The sequence below is a fragment of the Microtus pennsylvanicus genome, chromosome 12 (genome assembly GCF_037038515.1).
Source record: "Microtus pennsylvanicus isolate mMicPen1 chromosome 12, mMicPen1.hap1, whole genome shotgun sequence".
Classification (NCBI taxonomy): Eukaryota; Metazoa; Chordata; class Mammalia; order Rodentia; family Cricetidae; genus Microtus; species Microtus pennsylvanicus.
Window position 1 is genome coordinate 80,391,022 of NC_134590.1, and position 25,847 is coordinate 80,416,868.

The window sequence follows — 25,847 nt, forward strand, 5'->3', positions numbered from 1 at the left end:
CTTTCCCTATGTGTTTTCCATCTTGATGCAGTAGTTTCTTCCACTTAAAAGTGCTTTTCCTCACTTAGGAGAATCTAGTCTACTTCTTATGGTTCAACTCAAATATCCCTCTTGAAATGAAGCTTTTCTGGAACCTCTTTCAGCTAAATTATGACACTTTTCTTTAACATCACACAGTATTTGATGTTAAGGAACATTGATATTGTATCTGGGCGTGGGCACAATGGCTTGGTGGATAAAGGTGCTTTGTACTAAGCCTCAAGACTTAAGTTCCATCCCTAGGACCCACATGTTTGAGGAAAGAAAAGAATGGACTCTTCCAAGTTGTCCTCTGACCTCCACAATGCTATATTACACAAGTGTCCCGCTAGATAATAAATTACTTAATCAATTGTTTAAATACTAAATGCCTTGAACTGATTGGGCTTGGACTGATTGATAGATACACTTTTTAAAAATATATATATTTATTTATTTACTTATTATGTATACAATATTCTGTCTGCATGTATGTCTTTAGGCCAGAAGAGAGCACCAGACCTCATTACAGATGGTTGTAAGCCACCATGTAATTGCCGGGAATTGAACTCAGGACATTTGGAAGAGTAGGCAATGCTCTTAATCGTTGAGCCATCTCTCCAGCCCTGATATATACACCTTTCATAACCATATCAGCTTTTTTTTTCTTTAGTCTGAATACTCTTATAGCTGCCTTCCTGTTCAGTGTGGTCTGTTAGCAAGTTATTTTGTGGGATTAACTCTGTAAATTTGACTGATAGAATAAAGAGTGAGTGCCATTGCTCCAAGGCCTCATGGTATAAGTCACACTGCTGAGGTGTTTGGGGAATGAATCCTATTTTGAAGGGAAAAATTATGACTTGTTCACAAGGTTTTTTCAGATAAGACAGTTTTTCCAAAGGACAACCGCTGCAAAACAGTTATTCCATGTGGACATGTATGCATACACTCCCGTGGGTCTGTCTATTGGTCTGTCAGCTGTGCACTCCCTGTAGAGTTTGTGGGCTCCAACACTACTGAGCTGTCTATTTGAATATTAAACCTAATTTGACACTATTGCTAATTTAAATGGTTCAGAAGTATGTTTAATGCTTATGCCAAGCAGGCATAAGCTAAAACCCCTGGAATTCCTTAGAGTAAATGTTGTTATTCATGTGTGTCCCTTTTAGATCATTCTTGAATATATGCACTTGAGTGACTTAGAATGGTTTTTCTTAACAGCTTCAGGATGGGATTGGTCGCCAAGTGACTAGAAAGTAGAGCATTGTTTTACTACTGACCCACAAGAGAAGACCAGGATGAGGTTGAGTTTTTTGGCTAGTGAATAAATCTGAGTACTGGAAGTGTTGCCTTAGGGTTTCTGTTGCAGTAAAGAGACATTAGAACCACAGCAACACTTTAAAGGAAAACATTTAATTGAGGACAGCTTACAGCTTCAGAGGTTTTAGTCCATTATCATCATGGTAGGAAGTAAGCTAGCACACAGGCAGACATGGTTCTAGAGAGGTAGCTGAGAGTTCCACATCTTTATCCACAGGCAACAGGAAGTGAACTGAGCTCCATGCTGAGTATAACCTGAACATATGAGGCCTCAAAGCCCGCCCCCACAGTGACACACTTCCTCCCCTGGCCACACTTCTTAGTAGTGCCCTATCTATAGACCGAGCATTCAAATACATGAGTCTATGGGGCCATTCCTATTCAGACCACAAGTGGCATACCTGGAGAGGGCATGAAAGCTCTTCTGCATACCATTACTTTAAATGCCTTGCCCTTCCATTTGACTGTCTCTAAGTGATACTATTTATTTTAATCCCCCCTTTTTGTTTTGCTTTGCTTTGTTTTTTGTTTTTGAGATAGGCTTCTGGGTTTAAGTGATCTCCCTCTTTCAGGCTCTCAAGTAACTGTCCCTGACTTGTATTCTTTATAGTAGACTAGGAAACATACATGAAACATTTTTCTTTTGTGAGTTCTTCTGTAAATAAAACTAATAAATTATAGAACCCAAGAAAGGAGTAAAAGCCTTCACTTTGTATCCATAGGTCAGAACTACAGCTTGCCTGTCTGTGACAGTCTCACTGTATAGCAAAGACTGACCTAGAGCTTGTAGTCTTGCTGCCCCAGCTGGGGTTACAGTTTGCATAATGAAGTGTAGATGATAGAATTGAGAATGGTATTATGAGACTGAACCTTTAGCCTGTGATTTCGTGGGTATACATAGTATTAAAATCGGTGTAAATTTGTTGAATACCCAGTTATTGTCAGGAATTGGTTGATATCAAACAAAATCGAAGGTTATATAAGGTGTCAGCAAAAACATATAGTACAAACCCATTTCTGCAATGAAAGCTACATGAAGAAAAATGTAAGATTTAAAATTCCAAGCTGAATTGTGAGTTTCATGATTTATGATATATTAAGTAGAATTGAAACCAGGCCGTGGTGACACATGCCTTTAATCCCAGCACTCGGGAGGCAGAGGCAAGTAGATCTCTGAGTTTGAGGTCTACACAGGGATACCCTGTCTCAAAAATAACAAACAGACAAACAACCAAAAAACCCTTGGATTGGGAAATGCAGCTTCATCTGTGAAAACTTAAACTTATGTTGGTGTTCATATGATTAATTTCCCTCCATTCTGCTCACTCAAGAAGTAGGTTACAGTATCTAGAGTTTAAAAGTTTATGTAAGTTCTAAAGTTGTGTAAGATCAAGTTTTAAATTCCAGGTGAGTGCTGCCAGCATCCAGTGATCCTTGAGTCTATAATCTGTATCTTTTATTCTGGTGCTTTATTTGTTAGCCTATTTATTCTCACCACTGTATCAGGAATAATTTACATACCTTTCAGTTCACCTACTTGAGTATAGTCTTAAGTGGTTTCAAAGATTTGTGTACACTGTCATTGAAATGTAAGAATATTTACATCCTGTGAAACAAATAACCCTTTAGCTATCATTTCCATCTTCTATTTGCATCACATACAGAGAGCGAGATATACACACATTCAGACAGTCCACCACCAACCCACTCTCATTTCATGTGAGGACAGTCATACAGAAGGCCTGTACTTTTGTGACTGGCTCCTTTTCCTTAGCACATTGTTTTGAAAGTTCATCCATGTTGCAACATATCCAGCACTTTATCTCGTTTTCACTGGCCACTAATGCTTTATTATATGGATTATACATTTTGTTTATTCATAAATTAATAGACTTGGGTTGTTTCCATTCTAAGAGAATTTTGAGTATGTCCAACTTGGGGCAATGCTGTAAAAATAGATACAGTTTTCTGTAGACTTAGGTTTTCATTTCTCTTGCGTTTCTGCCTAGATAATGATTATATTTAAACCTTGAGGAATTATTAAAGTATTTTCTCAAAGTGACTCTCCCATTTTTTTCCAACTAGCAGTAATTAAAAAGTTTTCACTTTTCAGTAACTTTACCTGGCTTTATTATTACTATTACTATGAATATTGCTGTCTATAATAAACATATAAGGGAAAATGACATCTTGTGGATTTGATTTTTGTTTCTGCATTTTTTTCTGTCTATAGTCTCTGAAGAAGCAAATATTTTCACTTTACCATTTTTTATCTGAGTTATTGTATTATATCAATTTTAAAGTACTTTGTTCAGATTATAAGCCTTTTATTGGATACATGATTTGAAAAATTCCCTTTTCCCATTTTGTGGATTAGCTATGGCAGCACTTCCCATGCCTAGATTCTTGTGTTTGTTTGAGGAGACTTACAAGTAAGCAGAGCCCACAAAGTAGGTGTCTGAACAGCTGGTTTAGAGAAGCATGCCCTCTGGTGTACAAAACAAACAAACAAACAGTCTCAGAGCTGGGGAGATGGCTCAGAGGGTAAAGTATTGCTGTACAAACATAGTGAAGCAAGCTTGGACCCCTAGCATTCACATCAAAGCTGAACATGGAACATATAATTGTAACTTCTGTGCAGGAGAGGTTGAGGCAGAGGGAAGCAAGCCCTGAAGGCTAGCTGGCAAGCCAGTCTAGCAGAAACAGCTAGCTCTAGGTCAGTGAGAAACCTTGATTCAAAAAATAAGGTGGGGTTTGGGGGAGCTATAGAGGAAGACATCTGATGTTGACCTTCACAAGCACACACCCACCCCAACCTCCACATGCCTGTTTGAACAAACAACCAACCAAGTCTCTATGGTGCCTGTCATCAGGATTTTGTCTAATTGTCCATTTTCCCTTTGTAATATAAAACTAAACAAATTAGGCTGGAAAGGTAGCTTGTCAACTAAGAGTACCTGCTGCTCTTGCAGAGGACCTGTGTTTGTTTCCCAGTAACCATATGGTGGCTCACAACAGTCTGTCACTCCTGTTCCTGGGGATCTGACACCCTCTTCTGGCCTCTTTGGGCACCACACATATTGCACATACATACATACATACATACATACATACATACATACATACATGGAGGCAAACACATAAAATAAAAACTAAATTTTAAAAAAATTATAACAAATATAGAAAAGAAGTACTAAAGATTTCACTGTCCTGTGTACACAGTACATTATAGTTCTTTGTTGACTGGTGGCTGTGTTCCTTTAGTGTTTGGGATATTACCTCCAAATAAGTTCTGATATGAGAATTAACAGTTACGCTGGTTAAATTCAGTATGTGGCCCTCCAACCTTCCCCAAATTAACCTGAGCTCGTGCAGCTACACACAGACTTGTCTCATTCATAAAGAACAGACTTGAAAGGAACAAATTGAACAGTATATTCATTAAAGTTCTTTTCATCTTCAAAATACAATTCCACTAGGGACTTTTTTCTTTTCATTGTTCTTAATCAGGAAGAATTATGCTTTGTTAACAAAACTTGGACCTAATGAACATTTTCTAAAATGGGAGTTACATTGATTTGGGAAGTAAAAACCTGGTCATATTCATGCTTCCTAAAACAAGCAAACAAACAAAAACTTTCTATAGACTACCAGGTGCCATCTACATGAACTGTATGTGACTAGTTGAGGAACAGGAGCAAACCATCACCAGGAAGGGGAGACCAAAGGAAGAAGTAATTTACACACCTGCTTCGGGTGTGGCTAGAGGTCCAGGGACTACGGAATGAGTCCTTGACTATAACCTTGCAAGTATGCATAGATCATTAGAGAAGCAAGTTCTCAAAGGACAGCTGTGCCCAAAGGTGAAGCCGAAGCCTAGGCTACAGCACTTAAGAAAAAAGACAACAATTAAGGAAAGAAACACCTGAAATTTGCCTAGAAATTGTGAGGTAAGTGTACCTTGTTCTAGTTAACTTGTGAAGGATCGTGACTTTAAAGGTTTTAGGGCCTGTCCTGGAGCTCTACTAAAGTAACTCTAGTAATAGAGAGTGAGGCAAGGAAATGGAAGCTCTCATGCTCTGAGCCAAATAGTTAAGAACAGAAGAAAAGTTGTTGGGAATTTAGGTCCATTTGCCAAAGCTTAGTAACCAATTCCTACCAGCCAAGAAAGCTACTTAAAGGTTTGGTTATGTTTTGTTTTTGTGTTTGCTTGGCTTTCATGACATTATTAATCAAATATCATTATAAATAAAAGCACATGTCAGAAACAAAACAATGTTTTGTTTAAGCAATCAGAACTTGTCTGGAAATTTAATTCTAACCATTCTCTCTGTTAAAGATATGTGTCTTTGGCCTATTCTAAAAGCAACTCATTGTAATCACTTAGAACATGTGGAACACCAAACTTTGTCTTTAGTATCTTCTCAGAGCTCTTTAAGAAAGAACTGTTTCCTGACATCACTTGATATAAATGATGAGGAAATATGTGAGGAAGTTTTGTACTTGTAATTCTCTGTTTCTATTCATTGAAGTAGGAATGATGACATATTATATAGACTGTTTGATAAGTTGGTTGTCGTAGGAATGAGCAAGAGATATACTTCCAAACATTAGAGAGTTGATATTTTGATCCAAAGAATGGCAGGCACGTCCTTAGGTTTTGTTGTGGCATTAGGTATAGACAACTACAACTACATTCTGTTTGGTATGAGTGTTAAACCTGTCATGTCCGGTTTCTTGAGCAATCCTCGGCCTAGAATAACATGACAAGATAGGGTTCTCAGATAGCAAGATCCTAGAATATATTCAGATTGTCTTCAGTGAGTTTTAGGGCCTGGGCATATCTTTACTACACATAAAGAGGATACCTGAGCAGATGTATTTCACTGTGTCCAGCAGAAGGAGCAGAAGAAATGTTATGAAGATTTACTGAAGGGCAGTTTTGGGACATGTTGGCACAGTTATGGAATGCTGGGGAGAAGAGAGAGAAACTTGTCAACTCTAAGAGAAGGGTGCCTCGTTTTGTGCCAAGGCACTAGTGACTTGTCCCAGTACTATCTTAAATATGATAGACCTCTGTGAATCAGAGCTGTGTCCTATGGGCACATTGTGACGGAAGGTGTCTTAGATAAACATAGAGCCACCAAAATCATTTATATGAATTTTCAAGAAAGATAAACTATTTCTAGGCAGGACTTTGATTCTCATTAAGATGAGTAAGGGCACCTACTGACGTTGGAACCATGTGTCGCTAGTTAGTGGTACTACTACTATTCAGTATAGCATACTTTAATTATGTCTTAAGTTGTTAAATTAGTGAGTCATTTCCATAGTGGCTGTTAATAATGAGTACCAGCATCAGTTTGGGGGCACTAGTAGAATGTAGTAGGGCTGGACACTTGAGTGCCACTAAAGAACTTTTTTTCTTTTATGTGTGTGGGTGTTTTGTCTGCATGTATGTCTGCACCACCTGCATGCCTGGTGCCCTCAGAAGCCAGAGGAGAGCACTAGATCCCCTGTATTATCAGTTGAGAATATAATTAAATATTCACCTATATTTATGTTCAGGGTAATATACTATTTTGTTACCAGATTTGTATGTGCATGGGGGGGGGGGGAATCAAGCTCATTTCATGGTACTTAATGAATATTTTGTACATGTGAATTTTATTAATTTTGTTTTCCTAAATGGAATGTTTGATTATTTATTATACTAAATTTGTTAAAATAGGCTATTTTAGTGTTATGAACTAGTAGATGCCTTAGTTATATTTTCAGCATTTACGGAGCAGGAACATAGCCAATCTTGAGTGGCTTTTAAAGAAGGAGAATACTTTGGAAGTGCGTTATTCTATAATTTGCTGTTAAGCCTGTGTTAAAAATTCTTCCCTGCTTCCTCTTCCGTTTCTTCCCTTTTGGGCCATAAACTGTCTCAGGGAGGAGGTAGAGGAGAAGCAAATTCTCAGTTTAGCCAATAGCAGCTCGGCTTCTGGAGTGTTTACCTACTTTGCGTAAGGCAGGCCACCCACACACGTTCTGAGGCACTGAGTGAAAGAACACTGAGCAGACGGCATTGTGCGGCGTGTGGTTCCCAGTACCATCCGCAGATGCTTTCATACTATTTCCACTTTATCTGGTGAGAAGGAGTGCCAGCGTGTGGTGATAGCGACAGAATAAAAAGGTTCGTGCTCTGAGGCTTAATTTTAAGGGCCATTCTGAGACTTCGGGTAAAGGTAAACTTGCAAAAGTTAATTATCCAAAGCATAATCAGCCTGCTTTTATTTTGCATTTTTCTCAATATTTAACTTTAGAATTGTGTTGTATATGGTTAAATTTTCTTCTGTCTTAGGACAAAGATTGGATAAATCTCAAATCCACAGTTTCTGTGTTCTTAGGATATAACTGATAAATTCCTATCAGTGGTGAAGAAAGCCTGAGAAATATAATACCTACAGGTGTTTGTGGCTGTTGATTGCACACCAACAGAAAATGCAAATCTGTTCTTATTTTTACTGTTTGTGTGCTAACCTACAGTCTTAGTTTTTTTACATATTGTAGAGCCTAATGTTTTTCACCCTTTTTCCTTTCAAGTTTTAGAACTATGTTCTGGGAAGAAGATAACTTAGTAGCTAGAATGGTGTTGCTGTCTTACACCTTTGTTAGCTGTGCTTTAGGGATTGGAAGTGGGGTTTCTACACAATATTTTAATTGTTACGATTAGGGTAAGAAGAGATTGAACAATATTAGAGCTGGTTATTAATTGCCGGGAATCTTCCCACTAAAAAACATTTGTCATTTCCCAGCAGTGTTCTGTTTTTACCTAAAGAAAAATTAGAATTGAAATGGTTTTAATAGTAAATTCAAAAGAAATTAGGTCTTATCTAGATATTGGTATATATGTATGATCTTTTTTCCAGCGTGTGAAGAAGTAATCTCTTGTTAATTAAAAATGGCTATGGCAGAAGTCGGAAAATTGATCATAATTTGGTTATTTGGGATATTTGTGATTTGATGGTGTAGCAATAATCAGATGAAAGAAAAAAGGAAATTCATGGAAACAACATAGATATACGTACTTATTTTCCTAATGAAGGGGGTTAAATAAGAATACTACACTGAGTAATTTAAAATATTCACTTTGTTTTAAAAATATAGATGTTCTTAACCTCCCACACACAGTGTCTCTAAATGACTTTTTAAAAGTTTCTGGAGAACACAGTGTGATTTGCCAGAGAGATCACCTGCAAGCACTTAGCAGGAAATGAAGCTGCAGGATTAACTTACCGTGGTTTGTTGAGAGGAACAGCATTGACATTAGTAATGGCTTCTTAGCACCGCCTTCTCTGAAATAGTTATTTTATTTGTAGTTAGAGATCAACTAAAGTTTTCTTCTCATTCTTTTTAAATAAAGCTTACTAAGACATTTTGAAAAAAAACAAACACTTAAGTAGTTAACTTCTATAAGAATAGTAAAACGTCCAAATTCATCTGATTTTCCTCTGTTGAAAAAAAAAACCACATATATAGCATTTAATCTTAAAACTAATTTGAGATTCTTAAATTTGCCTTAGCCATTAAGTATTATGATTTTTTACAATTATTAAATATTAAGAGTATTAGAAAATTAGAAATTTTTATATGGTATCAAAGTCATCTACAAAGAGTTAATTATAAACATTAACTTAGGTACCAAGAAACACAGTTAAGTCTGAGAAAATGGTTAGACTTAAGTTATGGGCAGCATTACTATAAGTCAAGCAAATGTTTATTAAGCCCCATTTAGTATTCTTCATTAAATATTTAGACTTTGATAAATATTTGATTTTTTTTACATTTTGTGGTCATTGTCAATCACTATTTGCTCTCTTGCAGGTGAATATTTTATTTTTCATACAATACATTTTAACATGTTTTTCCTCTCCCCTAACTCCTCCGACATCCTTTCTCTTCCTTATCTATCCAACTTTATGTGTATGTACTCTTTTTAAATAAACAAATGCTGCAAAGTGAAGATCAAAACAAACGAAAAGCCAATAAGACAAAAAAAAAAAAAAGGCTTAAAAAAAAACAACCCTGGAATGTGGTTGGTAGACCCAGTGACACTTCATTGAAGAAAACTGGTTTTCCCTTTGCCAGCAGATGTCAGTTGCAAATAGTTTCTTGGTTAGGGTTGGAACCCTATGTCTACTTTCCTCTCTCCCTTCTAGGGCCCTGTCTGACTTGAACCTATGAAGATCTTGTGTATGCTACAGTCTCTGCGAATTCATTAATTCACCAGTCCTATTGTGTCTTGAAGACTGTTTCCTTGGGATCATTCTCTTGGCCCTGGTTCTTATGATCTTTCTGCCTCCTCCTCCACATAGATCCCTGAGCCTTGAGGGGAGGGTTTATTGACGACGTCCTATTTAGGTCTGAGAGCTCCAGAGTCTCCACTCTGCACACTGTCCAGTTACGAGTTTCTGTGTTATTTCCCAACTACTGCAAGAAGAAGCTTCCCAGTGAAAGCTGAGCAAAGCTCTGATCTGTGGGTATAGTAATATGTCATTAGGAGTTACTTTACTGCTATCTTCTTTTAACAGAATAATAGTAGTAGGTTTTCCCCTTAGCTCATGACCTATCTAGTCGCAGGTCCTGGAGTACGTTAGCAATGTCAGCATGGGTTCCATCTCAGCAGTTGGCCTTAAGTACAATCAAAAAGTGATTGGGTACCCCCATACATAACACCATTGTACCAGTCTATCTTGCAGACAGATCTCTGTTGTAGGTTTGTAGCTGGGTAATGGATAAATCACCTTTCTCCTCTGGTTTCATGCAGAGTTCCTCCTAGCACCAAATGGTAGTCATTAGTAGGGGTGAAGCTTCTAATTGGATGCCAGCCCAGCTTCTGTGTTCAGTGACATAAGTGTTGTCTTTAGCAATAGGGCCTTACCTCAGGTTGTGGGGAGCAACCAATAACCATGGCAATAGCCTGTGATGTTTTTAGCATCCGCTTGGCTAATGGCTCAAGAAGATGTAACCCATTCCTGGCACTGGTGGTTTTAGGGAGCTTCTACAGTATGGTTTTTCCAAAGTCTTTTAGTGTTAGTTGTCCTTCTCTGTACCATCCCCATCCTGATTTCATGTTCCTGTTCTGTTTTCCCCTTTCTCTCTCCATAATATTGTATTCTTTTTTTAATATTTATTTATTTATTTATTTATTTATTATGTATACAATATTCTGTCTGTGTGTATGTCTGCAGGCCAGAAGAGGGCACCAGACCTCATTACAGACGGTTGTGAGCCACCATGTGGTTGCCGGGAATTGAACTCAGGACCTTTGGAAGAGCAGGCAATGCTCTTAACCACTGAGCCATCTCTCCAGCCCCATAATATTGTATTCTATTTCTTCTTCCTTGGAAGATCCTCTCCTCCTGTCTCTGTGGCTTTTCTAATTATAGTGCACACATCTGAAACTTAAAAGCTAGCATCCCCATAGAAGAGAAAGTATGCAATGTTTGTCTTACCTCAGGATGAGTTTGTCTTCTAGCTTCACCCATTTATCTGTGAATTTCATTTTTCTTAACAGCTGAATAATGTTCCAGTTGGGATAATTTTATGATACTCCAAACTCTATAGCTTTTAGTTATTGGTTATTTTACTGAGGTGCAGATTTGAATCATGTCCTGTATTAGGTTCCTTTGTAAAAAGGAAAGTATATTTGATGAGTGAGCCCAGCACATGGCCCAGCATTGAAATCTTAATGCAGAGTTGTTTTCTCTCAGTCCTCATGACAAACCCTGTAACATATGATAAGTGCTGTCACTGCCTTATAACATAGGAAAGTCACATGCTTCAGAACTGACTGGGAAATTTGAGGGTTCATAAAGAACTGGATCAAGCCCTTATTCAGGGTCCCAACTTTTTGTCAGTCTTAAGTAGTGATGACTTTATTTTGCAAAAGTGTCTCTTATAGTTTGAAAGAAACACTATAATGAGATAATTAGTGGTACTTTGAACTTTAAGATTTATATATAAAAGCTTTTTGAATGGAATGTGTCATTTTTTTATACTTCCTTCTTCTTCCTCTCCAGTGAATGGCTACATTAGCAGCTTCCTTGACTGAAGGTTATGGACAAGATAATTTCACAAGAAAAGGGACATGAGGAACTAGAGAGATGGCTTGTGGTTAAGAGTGCTTGTGACTCTTGCAAAGGACCAAAATTGAGGTCCCAGCACACATGTTGAAAGGCTCTTAACCAACTGTTACTCCAGCTTCAGAGGATCCAACACCACCCCCTTGTCTCCACAAGACCTGCATTTATGTTGGCAGGCACATACCGATAAAATCATCTTTAAAAAATTTATTTAATGTGTCTTTTGCCTATGCACCATGTGTGCCTCAGTGCCCAAGGAGTCCCTGAAACTAGAGTTACCAACAGTTGTTAGCCACCATGTAGGTTACAGGAAATTGAGCCTGAGTCTTCTGTAAGAACATCCAGTGCTAAACAGCTCTCCAGTCCAAAATTAAATAAATTTTCAGAAAAAAAGAGAATGCGAGACCCAGAAGACACAGTGATTTGGCAAAAGTATACAATAGAGAACTTATTTCTAAATCGTGTACAGTCTTGAAGGCAAACTTTGAATCTTGAATTCATTTTAAAATTACATTTATTTTGTGTGTTGGGATGGGTATGTGCATGCCGTGGCACATGTGTAAAGATCAGAGAGCAGCTTTGAGAATCTGTTCTCTCCTACCATGTAGGTCCCAGAAACTGATCTGAGGATTGACTGTAAGTACCTTTTCTCGCTAAACCATTTCACCGGCCCTTGAAATCTTTTTGTTTTTTTTCCTTTCAGTTTTTCAAGACAGGGTTTCTCTGTAGCTTTGGAGCCTTGGCATGAAACTAGCTCTTGTAGACCAGGCTGGCTTTGAACGCACAGAGATCTGCCTGCCTCTGCCTCCCGAGTGCTGGGACTAAAGATGTGTGCCACTACCGCCCGACTTTTTTTTCTTTTTCTCTTTTTTTTGTGAATTCATTTTTTAAATTCCTAGTATTTAAGGAACTTACTTTGTTATCTTTTTTTCTCTATTTTGAAATAATTTAGAAAACTAATACAAGCTCATTCATATACCCTTCACTCAACCCTCTAACATTAGCAACTCCTGCAACCAGACGTATTTGTCCAAACCAGGAACTTGACATTGGTGCAGTACTGTTTGCTTAACTGAACCGTACTAATCTTCAGTCCCTGACAATTCTGTTTCTTTCCTTTTGTGACTTTGGAGACTTCTAACAAACTCTTATAATTATTTTTTAGATCTGGCAGTTTAGGTTTGCCTAGTGGTTTCTTGTATTTGATTGAGATTCTTTACAACATACCTCGTTGCATCACCCATGATAAGTGATGACAAAATGTCTTTACGGGCCGTGTTTAACTTGATCAGTTGGTTTCTGGAGTAACTACCTGGTTTCTCCCACTGTGCGCTTGGTATATCACCTGTGTAATTAGTGAATGTCCTCAGGGAGATATTTTGACTCTGCAGTCACCTTTTTTTTTATATTATGCGGCATGCTTGCTTTGTTGAGCAGCTAATATACATGCATTGACTGTGCCTGATGAATATTTCGTGTACTTCACAGGCAAATAGAGTGTTTTATCCTTTCAGGTTTCCTAATCTAGATGAGAAGACAGTTGATTCATCGACTGTTCCTGAAGATGGAGAGCAATTAAGCTTATTTTAGGAAATTTTTATTAAGGAATTGGAGCAAAAGCATATTTTTTTACATAGCTCTAATCTTTGGTTTAATATAAATTTTACTTATTATTACTGTGTATGATGTGGGGGAGGCATGTCTGTAAAGGACAACTTGTGGAATCAGTTCTCTCCTTACGCTTAAGTGGGTTCCAGGGATTGAACTCAGGGCACCAGGCTTGTGCCACAAGCACCTTTATCTGCTGAGCCATTTCACCAACCATAATTTTTTTTATTGTTAGCGTATCTTCTTTGTACAAGATATGGGTTTTGTACAAAATATTATTTGTATAAAATAATGGATGGCATTTCATGCATGTGTAATCATGTACTTTACTCATATCTGTCCCTTCCCATACCCTCTTCTCTACCTTTCTAGAACCCCAATATTACCCCTTCTACTTTCTTATTTGTATCTTTTTTATCTAGATTTCATGTATGAGAGAAAGGGTGTCTTACTTTATGTAGCATGATCTCCAGAACCATCCATTTTCCTGTAGATGATATTTCAGTTTTCATTTTAACTGAGAGAAACTGCATTGCGCCAATATAATGTTTTCCTTATTTGTTCACTTACACAGTTTGGCTGTTGTTGCTTTTCTAAGCAAATAAATGGGGCTTCCGTGTTCTAAAAAGACTAGAGAATATTCTGTTTCTGGGAGTAATGTAACTGCTCAGCATAATCGTTTAGTAGTACTTCCTATCATTGTCCACTTAAAATTAATATTCCTTACTCCTAGAAATACAACAATATCCATTTTACTTGGCTTTCCACTTGTTAAATTTCTTAAGTTGATAATGATTTGAAGTAGTTGGGGAGAAATTTATTTTGTTTTTCTCAAGTTTAAATTTTATTCCCAGTACAATAAAACTCAGCTTAAAGCAACTGATCACTTTACTGAGAAAATTAAAGTAATTATTTCTTGTTGTAGAAGTTTATTCTTAAGATTGTGCCTGGTAGGACAATAGAACCAGTTACACAACTCTTGTTCTGTGTGCTTCATTCAGTAGTGCAAAGTTGAGATGTTTTGGGTTTAATGCTTAGCTGACTTTCCCCTCATGTCCTTTAGTACACAATATTTCAGCAGTTCACAGTAGTAGAGTGGGTTGTCACTTCAGTGTTCTTACCTATTTTAATGGGGCATTGTAATAGCTACTGTGAAGTTTAAATCTCATACATGCAAAATGCTTAGAACAATATGAGCACAGAGACAAAACCCACCATTAACCATTATGGATGGTGGTAGTGGAGGCTAATGTTGTTGTATGCTGACTTAGGAGCTAGAATTCCCTGCACTTTTCCTATGCATTTGTTCTGAATAGCTGCTGAGTCCCACCAAACTTGCTGCTTTCTATACAGTTTTGTTATTTTAATAGTTAATAGGGGAATTTCCATCTTGCCTTTTGAGAAACATACTCACTTCAGCAATTTAGTTAGCTAAAATTGTTGAATACAGACTAGAAATGGACAAAGGACAATAAACATATTTGTGTTTCTAGTTGTTTTAAAAATACATTTTCTAGTAACATGGTGAATAAAAAAATGATTTGGGGTCCATATGATAAGCTTAAGCAGAGACTACTTCCCCCACTCAGGAAGACTGCCTGCTTTTCTTCTTGATGCACATTCAAGGAGCGCGTGAGCTTGTTTCTTCCTCAGCTGTCTGGACTCTCTCTCTAGTAATACATGGCTTTCTTTCTGATGGTACCAAGAGTTTGCTTTTGTGCGAGGCCCTGTTTTTCTACCTTGGATTACCTCCAATGTTTAAAATACAAAGTCCATTTCATTTACTGAAGTTCTTATTGGTGGTCACTGCCAGGAAATAGGGTTGACAAATACCCTGAACACTGAAGAAGTGACAGAGACTCAGATGGTCTCAGAAAGCACTAGTCATGGTAGTATATCCATTACCAGTTTACCCTGAATTGTATGTTTGGGGTTTGTTTTATACAGTATGCTTTCTAGTTTCCTAAATGACACCATAATGAGGTATACTGGTTCTTACGTGAGAACTTGTTGTAGAGAGCTGCGGGCTGCATTCCTGCTGCCCGGCTCCCAGCCACTGGCTAGCTTTACCCGAAATAATACACAAAATGTATTCATTTAAACACTGCCTGGCCCATTTCTATTAATGTGTGTAGCACCGAGGTGCGCTTACTGGGAAGATTCTAGCCTACATCCATCCTGGGTCAGAGCTTCATCGCTTCTGCTCTGAGAGGAGCAGCATGATTTCTGAGCTCACTTCCTCTTCCTCCCAGTATTCTGTTCTGTTTACTCCGCCTATCTAAATTCTGCCCTATCAGATGGGCCAAGGCAGTTTATTAGCCAATGACCTTCCTCCATCAAGAACTAGCCCATTCAACCTATCTCTGTGTCAACAGTGGTGTTAGAAAGCTTAAGACTGCTTTCCCTCTGGGAGCTTCACTTTCCCCATCTATGAACTGGGAATGGCTGCACTTGTACACTTGTAGAAATTAGACAGGTTGATGCATCTCAAGTTAATGTGTGAATTTTAGTCCATGCTCTTCCAGAGCTATTTGAACATAAGTGTTCGATCTTCCTGTCTAGAAAATGAAAATTAGTAAGATTTTCATATTCAATTCAGATATCTGTTTTAAGGGTCAAATAAAATAATGTTATGTGAAAGCATTTTGTTAATTAGTATTCTGTGCAGGTTCAAGATCTTAGACCTTAACCCATGAGTTGGTTCAAGGTGATTTCCTTTTTTACTTAAAAAGATTTTCTTGTTTTTAACAAAGTTTGCTTCTGAGTTTTGCAAATGTGAGTTTAGGCATAGAAGATCCCTCCTTATCCGCCTGCAGCATTGGTCTTGAAATCATTTTGTGGTCACCCCAACTCCACTTCCTTTGCTTCAAACATTTGAAGAGACACTGTCAAAATATTTTAAATGCATACAAATGATTAACGTCTATTAAGACGAGAGATTCTCCCATTCTCACTCAGCCATCGGCCCCTGTCAGACATTGAAACACAGCTACCTTCAAAACCATTCCCTTTATTAGCCCAAGGCTTAATATAAAAACTTTAAGGACAGTGCTTATCTCTGTGTAAATAAGCAAACATTTTTAATAGCTTTCTGTGTTCTAAAAAGCACACCAAAATAGGGGAAATTTCCTTTGTTAGAATAAATTCTCTTATTCCCAATTTAAGATTTGAGAGGTGGTTCTCTTCATGGATTAAGTGAAGTCATGAGATGCTGGTTGGTTGGTGTTTGTTTTCTGTGTTTTGGCATTCATGTACCCAGTCTAGCTCCAAACTAGTCATCCTTCTGCCCTTCCCTTTCACACCCATGCCCAGTACCATTGAGATTTTTTTGATTGTCATAATTATGTGTGTTACTGACCTCTAGGGATGCTTCTGAAATTCCTAAAATACAGGCCAGGCTACTACAGTATCAAAATAGTGGCAGTACTGAGGCTGAACAACCCTAGTTGAGAGAAACAAATCACATCTTTGGGGAAAATGTTAATTGCTTTCCCATCAGGATGCAGTAAGTTATCCTTGTGAGTACCAAAACTCTGGGCATGTCATTTGGCTAGTCTAGAAGGGGGTAGGAGCGTACACAGTGGTGCCCTTTATTTATTTTGGGTAGGAGACTGTGGGCTTTCCTGTCCTCTACTGCTACAGTAAGCTGAAAAAACAGAGGAACTAACTTCCAGCTGCTACCTCCGACACCATTGTTCTCTTTTGTTTAGAAAAGCTGCTTATTCCTCCTCCTGATCATGAAAGAGCAGTGGTGACTGAAAATACCCTTGGGTCCTTTGCTGCACTGGGTTCCTAAGGCGGCTCCACCACACGTGCACCGAAGCAGTTGGTTTTGAATCATCCTGTTGATCCACCCTTCATGGCCACCCATTTGCCTGCTAGAATAGAAATGGTTGTCCTTCTTCTCTTCCCCGGCGGGGACTTGTAGCTGTTTCATAGGTGATAAGCAGAGGTTGTCCCAATGTGAATGGTTAAAAATAAAACCTGTGATATTAAAGGCCAAAGATCCGTTTTCCAGTTTCCCTTCTTTAGGAGATACCCGACAGCATCATTCTAACAGCTTCTTTGTTGTAGATAAAATACTGTTTCTGTTTGTTTGGAGGATATTTTCTTTGGCTTTTGTATTTAGAACTTGTATCTTGGTGTGGATGTCTGAGTTACCTTGAAAAAGGATTATTTACTCTCTTGAATGTTTAGTTTTACTTCTTGTCACAAGTTTGTTGTCTTCAGACGTTAATTCTCCTTGAGTTCCAGTGATGCAAGGGTTAGATCTTTTGCTGTCGTCCCACTCCTGTCCAGCCTGCCTAATGAACCTTTTATTGTGGTTTTACTGTTTCTTGGTTTGGCAGTTTCCACTTCGTGCCTTCTGTTTGTTCACTGAGACTTCATACTTTATCTCACTGTCCCAGATGTGCCTGTAATTGCTTATTGGAGCATCTTATCATGGTTGCATCTGACTTGTTGGGTAAGCCTGGGGTTTGTCATCCATCCATTGGTTACCTCTGTGTTTTAACTCTTTAGTTCTTGATATGTTGGAGTTACATGTTGAAACTTGGACATTTTCAAATTGTGTTTTGAGACTATGTGTTATGTAAACCTTCTGTTTGCACTGCCATTTCCTGACCCTGCTTTGTCAGGATAGTGGGTGTCTTCCTGTTACTGACAGCAGATACAGTCTAGGTTCCCTATTCAGCCTCTCTCAGGTCGAGAGAAGGATGCTTCTTACTACTGCTGAGTGCATATGAGATTCCTTCCATGTCATCTCCACTGCTGTCACTGGGATTGAGTGAGAGTGTGCTTGTCCACCAAAAGCCTGCATTAACACTATCCTCCTGGGACTTTCTGTCTCTGTGGTTTTCAAGGCTCCACACTGAACCCTGGCTGCTGAGAATGGAGCAGTTTCAGTAGTCTGCTGCAGTAGAGCAGCTGTAGTCAAAGCTTCCTGTCTCACCAAGCTGCCACCGTAGTTCCTTTAAACAGAAAGCAGCTCTTGTTTACTTTTGTCTGTGCTAGTTCATATTCTCAGGCTGCTGGCGTCCTCAGTTCCACATCTGGCATATGTTAGCCAACGAGAGCACAGGGGACTCACTGTTATTCCTTGGATCCTGAAGTGTTTACCGTCTGCCTCTCTCAGCTTTTCTTACCTTCATAGATAGATAGATAGATAGATAGATAGATAGATAGATAGATAGATAGATAGATAGATAGATAGATAGGCAGACAGACAAATTGACTGATTTATGTTTATTTATCGTGCCATGGTGTGTATGTGGAGGTCACAGGAGTTTGCTTCTTTCCCTTCACCAAATGGGGTCCCAGATCAAACAGGTCATTCCGGCTTGCTGGCAAGCACCTTTTCTAGTTGGCCATCTTACCAGCCTCCTCCCTTAATAGATTAGAAAAAAAACTTTTCCTATCTTTTATATTATTATAGCCAGGGTCTTTAATTATACTTTGTAGAAATAATAGGGAAATGTACAAGTACTTTCTGTAAAGTAGCAGACAGCCAGATGTACATTTGATCTGTTTGTATCAAATACAGAACTATTATCAGGGGAAACATCACATTCTGGTATTTCATGTGGTTTGCGTAATGTGCTCACAAAGACTGCTGGAAAACAGTGTCTTTATTTAAACTGGAATCATTGCTAATGTTTTTAACAAAAACCATTTCTCTCTAGGAAATAATGCAAAAGGTGTCTCAAGGCTCCTGATCAGTGAACAAAGATTTGAGAAAGACAGCCAAGCTCATGTTTTCTCCTGATCAAGAAAACCATCCTTCCAAAGCCCCAGTGAAATATGGTGAACTCATTGTCTTAGGGTAAGACCTCGGCATGGTGAGACAACCCAGTATGATGTGGTGATTTTGGTCTCTAGAGTGGAATTGTCGTGAATTTGTTTTTAAGAATTTGTACCTTACTATTTCCAGAAGAATTAAAGCAAACACTGTTACCAGTTTAAGAAATCTATTATACTCATATTTATGCCATTCTTAAGTGTTGAGATATTGAATAAGGGGCTGGAGAGATGGCTCAGAGACTAACAGTAACAGCACTTGCTGCCCTTAACTTCCAGTGGAACTGAGTTCAGTTTCCAGCACCCACATCAGACAGCTCACAGTAGTCCAAATGATCCAACACTCTCTCCAGGCCTGCAAGCAACCACACACATAAATAAAATCTGTTTTTTTAAAGTACTAAATAATCTTTACCTTGTCCTGCCCTAGAAAATGAATTGTATTTTCTGTCCAATATTTTGAAAATTTTTCTTTAGCTGCTTGGTCATCTTTACCAAAATTCCCCTTTCCCTTTCTTGCCTTAGGTCATTTTGTGTATCTTAGTATGTATTTATTTGTTCTTTCGCCTTCTGGGGTAGTGTTAGTTTGCATAAGGACCAGGTTTGCACAGACCTATGGGAGCAGTAAGTGACTCTTAAGTACAGTGTCTAAGTATCCGTTTGCATCAGTTACCTGACTAATTTAAACTCCTGGAAAAAATCTGAAGAGTGAAGAATAGGTGATTTCATTATTTCAGTTATTTTAACCTAAACTTGCTGTAACTATGAGATGCAAGTACAGTTGTGAACTAAGAAGTCAAGAGACTGAAAATTATGAAATCTCCTGTCCTTCTGGCACTTATTTTTTTCCTAAATATCTGGTGCTCTACACTTTGTAATGCCTTTGAGAATCAGACTAGTGTAGCTTCTTGTTTATTTATGGCGTCTTTTTAAAGCTTAGCTTTGTATGGGCACTTTGCTTGCATGGATATCTGTGCACTGCACAGACACCTGATGCCCACAGGGGTCAGAAAGCAGCTTTGGCCTCCCTGGGACTGGAGTTTAGAGAAGGTGGTGAGCTGCCATGTGAGTGATGGAAACTAAGCCAATGCTCTTAACTGCTGAACAGCCTCACCAACTCCTGCTCATGACTTCTTGATGGGAGGTCATAGATCCCATGTTCCATTGTTTCTCCCAGCAGTGCTAGTGGTATTGCCAAGAACGGGTCATCTGTACTGGCCAAACTCAAACCAAACTTATGTTGGATGTGATGGCACATGCCTGTAACCCCAACATTTGGGTTATTTTTAGAAAATTAATTCTTTCGGCCTATTTAATATACCAGTTTTTTTGTTTTGAATATAGGATTAAAATGATTGATGTATGAGATAGAATTCAGTGGTGCCTGGTTATAGTACATACCTAGATATTTTAAGTTTTTCATTTTTTCCCAGTTGCTTTATTTATATTTCTTACTGTTTGCCCTGAGGTTTACAAATGTAGAGAAATGATTGAAGGATTGAAGCAGCAGCAGTGGGTGTCATCAGTACTTGGACAGGAGGTGGCAGCACACCAGGGTTTCTCAGGTCGCTAGGTGTTAGCAAGTCAGACACTCGTTACTCCAGAAGTTTGTCTTTTAAAGTGTTGGGTTCACAATTAGAAATAGCTGCAAAAAGTTTACCTCAAAGAGTATAGTCGCATGGGACCCAGCACCCACTCCTCAGCTCTTGCGCATGCGGATAACTCAGAGCTGTGATAATATTCTCTGTGGCTCGAAACATAGCCACAGTTTCATCTTCTTTCACACCCAAGCAGCTAGTCTGGAGATCACCAGTTACTAGAAGGGAATTTGAGATAATTAATTGAGAATTAAATATACGTGGAGGGCAAACTATAACCTTTGTTTTGTGATTGCATAATCCTTGAAAGAGATCAACTAAACTGCTTTTCTGTTCTACCAGATATAATGGGTCTCTCCCAAATGGCGATAGAGGAAGGAGGAAAAGTAGGTTTGCTTTGTTTAAAAGACCTAAGGCAAATGGGGTGAAGCCCAGCACTGTGCATATTGCATGTACTCCTCAGGCTGCCAAGGTAAGAGAACGTTCTAAAGAGGTTAGTTGGAAATTGAACTGTTCTTTTGTGTGGTCTATATTCTCTAGTGCTTCACATTTCTGTTTCAAATTTCTCCTTTTGTTTGGATTGAGGAAGAGACTTTGGAAACATGTTATTTGAAAGGCTGCCAAATGGAATTGCCTCTTTCTCCCACCCACCCACCCACCCTTAGTGACAGACCAGGGGCAGGTAGGAATTAGAAGAAAATATTTCCAGTTCCTAAGGCTCTGTGGGTCCTCTGGTTTTTATTTTGTTCTTGGCTTCTGACATTCATAGGACCTGGGCAATCATTGGGTTGAATGCAGACAGAGGAAGTGCATTCCTGCTGGACCACACACTTCTCACCCTCCAGGCCTTATTAATCCTCCCAGCCCTGTTTATTTCCTCATCAGAAGTTTTATAGGCTGGACCTCTAAGACACTATGCCTTTCTTAGACATTTTGCCTTGGAATTCCTCTCTTTCCAGTTTATAACACAAACTGAATTCAGTTATACGGTATCCAAATATAAACAGTTACGGAGTTCCTTGACTTTTAGAGCTATCAGTAGCTAAGTAGCCCTAAGGTGCACATGAACATCACAGCGTACGTGGTTAAGTGTATGGTGAATAAATGAGATGCATTAAAGTTGGTATATGTTGCTTGTTTTCGGTGCCTAGTCCCCGAAGTTAATTAGATTTCAGCTTTGTTTTATATCCAGCGTGGATATCAAGCCTTGATTTGGCCTTCCCTTGGTCACTATTTGAGAGCCAATGAGTGTGTGAGAAGGGCTGGTCTTTCTAAGGTGTTTCCTCTTGTACCTTTGTAGAGGAGGATTGTGTTTAGTGGATGGAGGTATTCTTGGTAGTATTTACCCATGGAAGTGCTCTCGGAATTTGGAATATACCAGTTCTTCAGCATGAAGACTGTCCCACATGTTACAGGTGTTTAAGTCCTTGGTTCCATATGCACCAAAAGTCATTTAATCACTAGCATCATGTGACAGCCAAAAGTATTTCAGTATTTTCAGATGCCTCTTAGCTACATAATACCTCTAGTTGAAGACCACTGTCAAGGGAAATATATATATAATCTACTTCTATAATACTTTCTCATTTCGTGTGTGCTCATGCATGTATATGTGTGCAAACGTGTCTGTGTGTGTGCCTGTGAAGGCCAGATGTCAACATCTGGTGGCTTTCCAGTCACTCTCTATCTTGTTTTTGAGTCAGGGTCTCACTGAACCTGAAGGTCTTTGACCTAGATGGACTGGCTGGCTCCTGCCTCTGCTTCCCTAACACTGAGATATCTCCCAGCCCTACTTTCTCAATTTTTTTATATTATCTCGTCCTTCATGTTTTCACCATTAGCTCCTTTTTAAACAAAAATCTCAGGGATTGAAAATTGATGAATGTCAATTTTTAAGATTTTTTATATATCTTAAAGAAAATGAATTTTGTTCTATACATCTGGCAGTCATCTAGGATGGATTTAAACCCTGACTTTCAGTGGCATACCCCAATGTAGTTCTTAGTAATAGCTAAAAAATAATTACAGCCTCATTATCCACAAACTCTAGAACTTAAGAGTTAACCTTCAGAACAGTGGTAGGGCTGTTTCCTAGTGTGTGATGTCCTGAGTGTTCAATCCCAGCACATCCACTACAACAAAGCTAACGTCAGCCCTGTCGTGTGGTACACACCTGTATTTTCTGTTCCAGAGTCTAAGGAGGATGGAGAGTTGGAGAGCAACGTGGATAGCACCTTGAGACCCTGTCTCCTTCCCTTGCTCCCCTAAAGAAAATTCCAGAAGTTAGCAATTATTTGAAAATTTATTCTCTTAATACAGAGTTTCTGTAGATTTTAAAACAGGTGAAAACAATTATACGTATGAATACATAAATAATAATTCTCTGTATTGCATTCATGAGGATGGATACTTCTAAAGAAAGGGACATAGAAAAGGCATGAGGGTAGCCTCAGTTATATTTCAGAGTTTATTTTAAGAACAAAAAAAAGTAGGGGGAGGTACCAAGATCATTCAGTGAGTTAATGAACTTTGCATTAAGCCTGACTGCCTGAGTTGGACCCCTGGATCATGAGAAGAGAGAACTAACTCCCACATGTGTGTGCGAGTACACATGCATTCGCAAATAAATAAATAAATAAGGTGTATGCACAAGACGGAATCTGATTGGTTGTCCACACCTATACAATCCCAGCATGGAAAACCAAGGAGAACCGAGAGTTAATTCAAGGCTAGTCTGCACTGCACAGTGAGGTCTGGCCCACCCTAAGCTACGTAAGACAGGATTTTAAAATTTAAAAATCAGAAAGGAAGGAAAGAAATGAAAGCCAGATATGATGACACACACCTGTAACCACCACACTCCATAGAAACTGAGATAGGATTTCAAGTTTAAGGCCAGCCTGGACTACAGAGTCTGGTGCACTCAAAACAAACAAACACAGAAGCCTACTGTGGTGGCTCATGCCTTTAATGCCATCACTCAGGAGACAGAGGCAGATCATAAAATCTGTAAATTAGAGGCCGGCTTGATCTACATAGCAAGTTCCAGGACAACCAGGGCCATGTAAAGAGATCCTGTCTCAGAGTAGCCCACAGACAAGTGAGATGGAAAAGTAGCACTTTTAAGCTTTGCAAAAATCTGGTGTTTGGTGCTTAGGTATTTATTATCTTTAGATATTTGAAAATTTCTTTTTTTTTAAATATTTATTTATTTATTTATTATGTATACAATATTCTGTCTGCTTGTACACCTGCAGGCCAGAAGAGAGCACCAGACCTCATTACAGATGGTTGTGAGCCACCATATGGCTGCTGGGAATTGAACTCAGGACCCTTGGAAGAGCAGGCAATGCTCTTAACCACTAAGCCATCCCTCCAGCCCGAAAATTAATTTCTTTAATATTAAAACTTCAAAAGGCTTTACCTATTAGAGATTAACTAAAAAATGAGAATAAACATTTCCCCCTCTTTGCTTTGTTTACGCTTGTGTCTTTTTATCTGTTTTCCTTTTGTATGCCTGTTTCTATGTCCTTATTTCAGTAACTAGGTTTTCCCTTCCATTGTCCTCAACTCATTGCCATAGGAAGCCTGAAAATACAACAGAAACAGTGGACGTCCACTTAGGACAAGTAAAAATGTGCCTATCATCATGGTATCTATTTCATCTTGTAATGTTTAATCATCCTATAAATTTTTCTGTATCTGGTCCAGTGTATCATAAACACTTGTCGTCTGTAGGATTATAAAATGAGCTGATAATTCTGACTTACCTGTATAATTCTTTTTTTATTTTTTGGATTTTCGAGACAGAATTTCTCTGTAGCTTTTGGTTCCTGTCCTGGAACTAGCTCTTGTAGACCAGGCTGGCCTTGATAATTCTTTACATCACTTTAAAAATGAGGGGTTTTTTCTTGCAAGAATTTTGTGGGTTTTTTTCCTCACCAGAGAAATACTGCATGTAGGTTTCCGTTTCCACGTGGTAGTTGATTTCGACTCCATTAAATTTACTTTTAAGTGAAAAGAGTTTAAAGTGTATGTTTTTGTTCTTGTCAAGTGTTCTATAACCACTGAGCCTGCGGAAACCACAGTCAGAATTGAAGTTATAGACTTCTAGCCTTTGCCCTAAACTCCAGGAGGGAGATACGTGTGTGTGGCAGATATTTTATCTTTCTTTAGAAAAGAGATTTTTTTTTATTTGATTGACTGCTAATTTTTGCTATTAACGTTTTCATTCATAGGCAATAAGCAACAAGGACCAGCATAGCATATCATATACTTTGTCTCGAGCCCAGACAGTGGTGGTGGAATATACTCATGACAGCAACACTGATATGTTTCAGGTATTATATAACATAATTTTTTTCTTTAAAAATGAAAAAATTTAAAAACTCTGTTATCGGTGATTTTGCTATGATTCGATTAAATATTATACTTTCATAATGTATGTTTAAAATATGTATTGATTGTTGAATCTTCATATCTAAAAGTCATTGTAGTGTTGTTTAAAGATGGGCTTTGAAGCTAGAAAGTTGACTTTAAGGGTTAAGACCACTTGCTACTCTTGCAGAGGACTGAGATTTGGTACCTAGCACCCATATTAGGAGGCTCATAATTGCCTACAACTCGGGTTCCAGGGGCTCTAACATCTCTTCTGGCCTCCAAGTACACTAGGCACACAAATGGTGTGTGTACATGCATGCAGGCACTCACACATACACATGAAATATAAAAGGAGAGAGAGAGATGGCTGTAGGATCTGAGTTCCTGGCAGACTTGTCTTAGCTACTCTGTGCAGAGAAGATCCTCGTGAGCGTGTGCATGGAGCAGATGCAGATCTGAGCAGCTGTCTAGTAAACCCTCAGTAAATGCTTGTTGTTATTATTCCAAACAAGAACTCCAGAAACATTCTGCACATAGTTTGGACTTTCCGTTGCCACCATTTCCTACCTGCCTCTCAGTTTCTAACTATTTCCATCAACTATAGGAATTTGGTTTTCAGCACACATGTGGTCAAAGCTACGGGTATAATGAAAGTCTCTCTGGCTCCCTTTCTCTGTACCAACCTGGTGCTGACATTTATTTTATATACTGGTAGATTACAGAGCAGTGGAGTCCAGAGAAACTAGAATTCTTGATATTTTATCTCTTCATGTTAGGTTTTCTAAAGAAACTTACCTAGAATTGACTATTATCAATCAATTAAAATTGTCCCAGTTAGGTTTTTTTTTCATTTTTCTTTATAATACTAAATAAAAACACCTAGAGAGGTATTTAATTTTGATCATTAGCAAAATATGTTTGAGACTCATCTCTTGTCTAGCTCTGTAAATAAGATGTAGATTTGTTTTTAAGAATAGTATCTTTACAGTTATTA

General features: G+C 38.4%; 1 protein-coding gene across 1 annotated transcript in view; it reads left to right on the top strand.

Annotated features, from left to right (window-relative positions):
• Positions 1-25,847, top strand: part of Peli1 (pellino E3 ubiquitin protein ligase 1) — a 52,393-nt gene that overhangs the window by 21,231 nt on the left and 5,315 nt on the right. The window contains exons 2-4 of the mRNA XM_075944440.1: positions 18,761-18,900; positions 20,816-20,945; positions 24,712-24,813. Of these exons, the coding sequence (XP_075800555.1) occupies positions 18,830-18,900; positions 20,816-20,945; positions 24,712-24,813 (303 nt within the window). The 5' untranslated portion in view covers positions 18,761-18,829. The remainder of the gene's footprint in view (positions 1-18,760; positions 18,901-20,815; positions 20,946-24,711; positions 24,814-25,847) is intronic.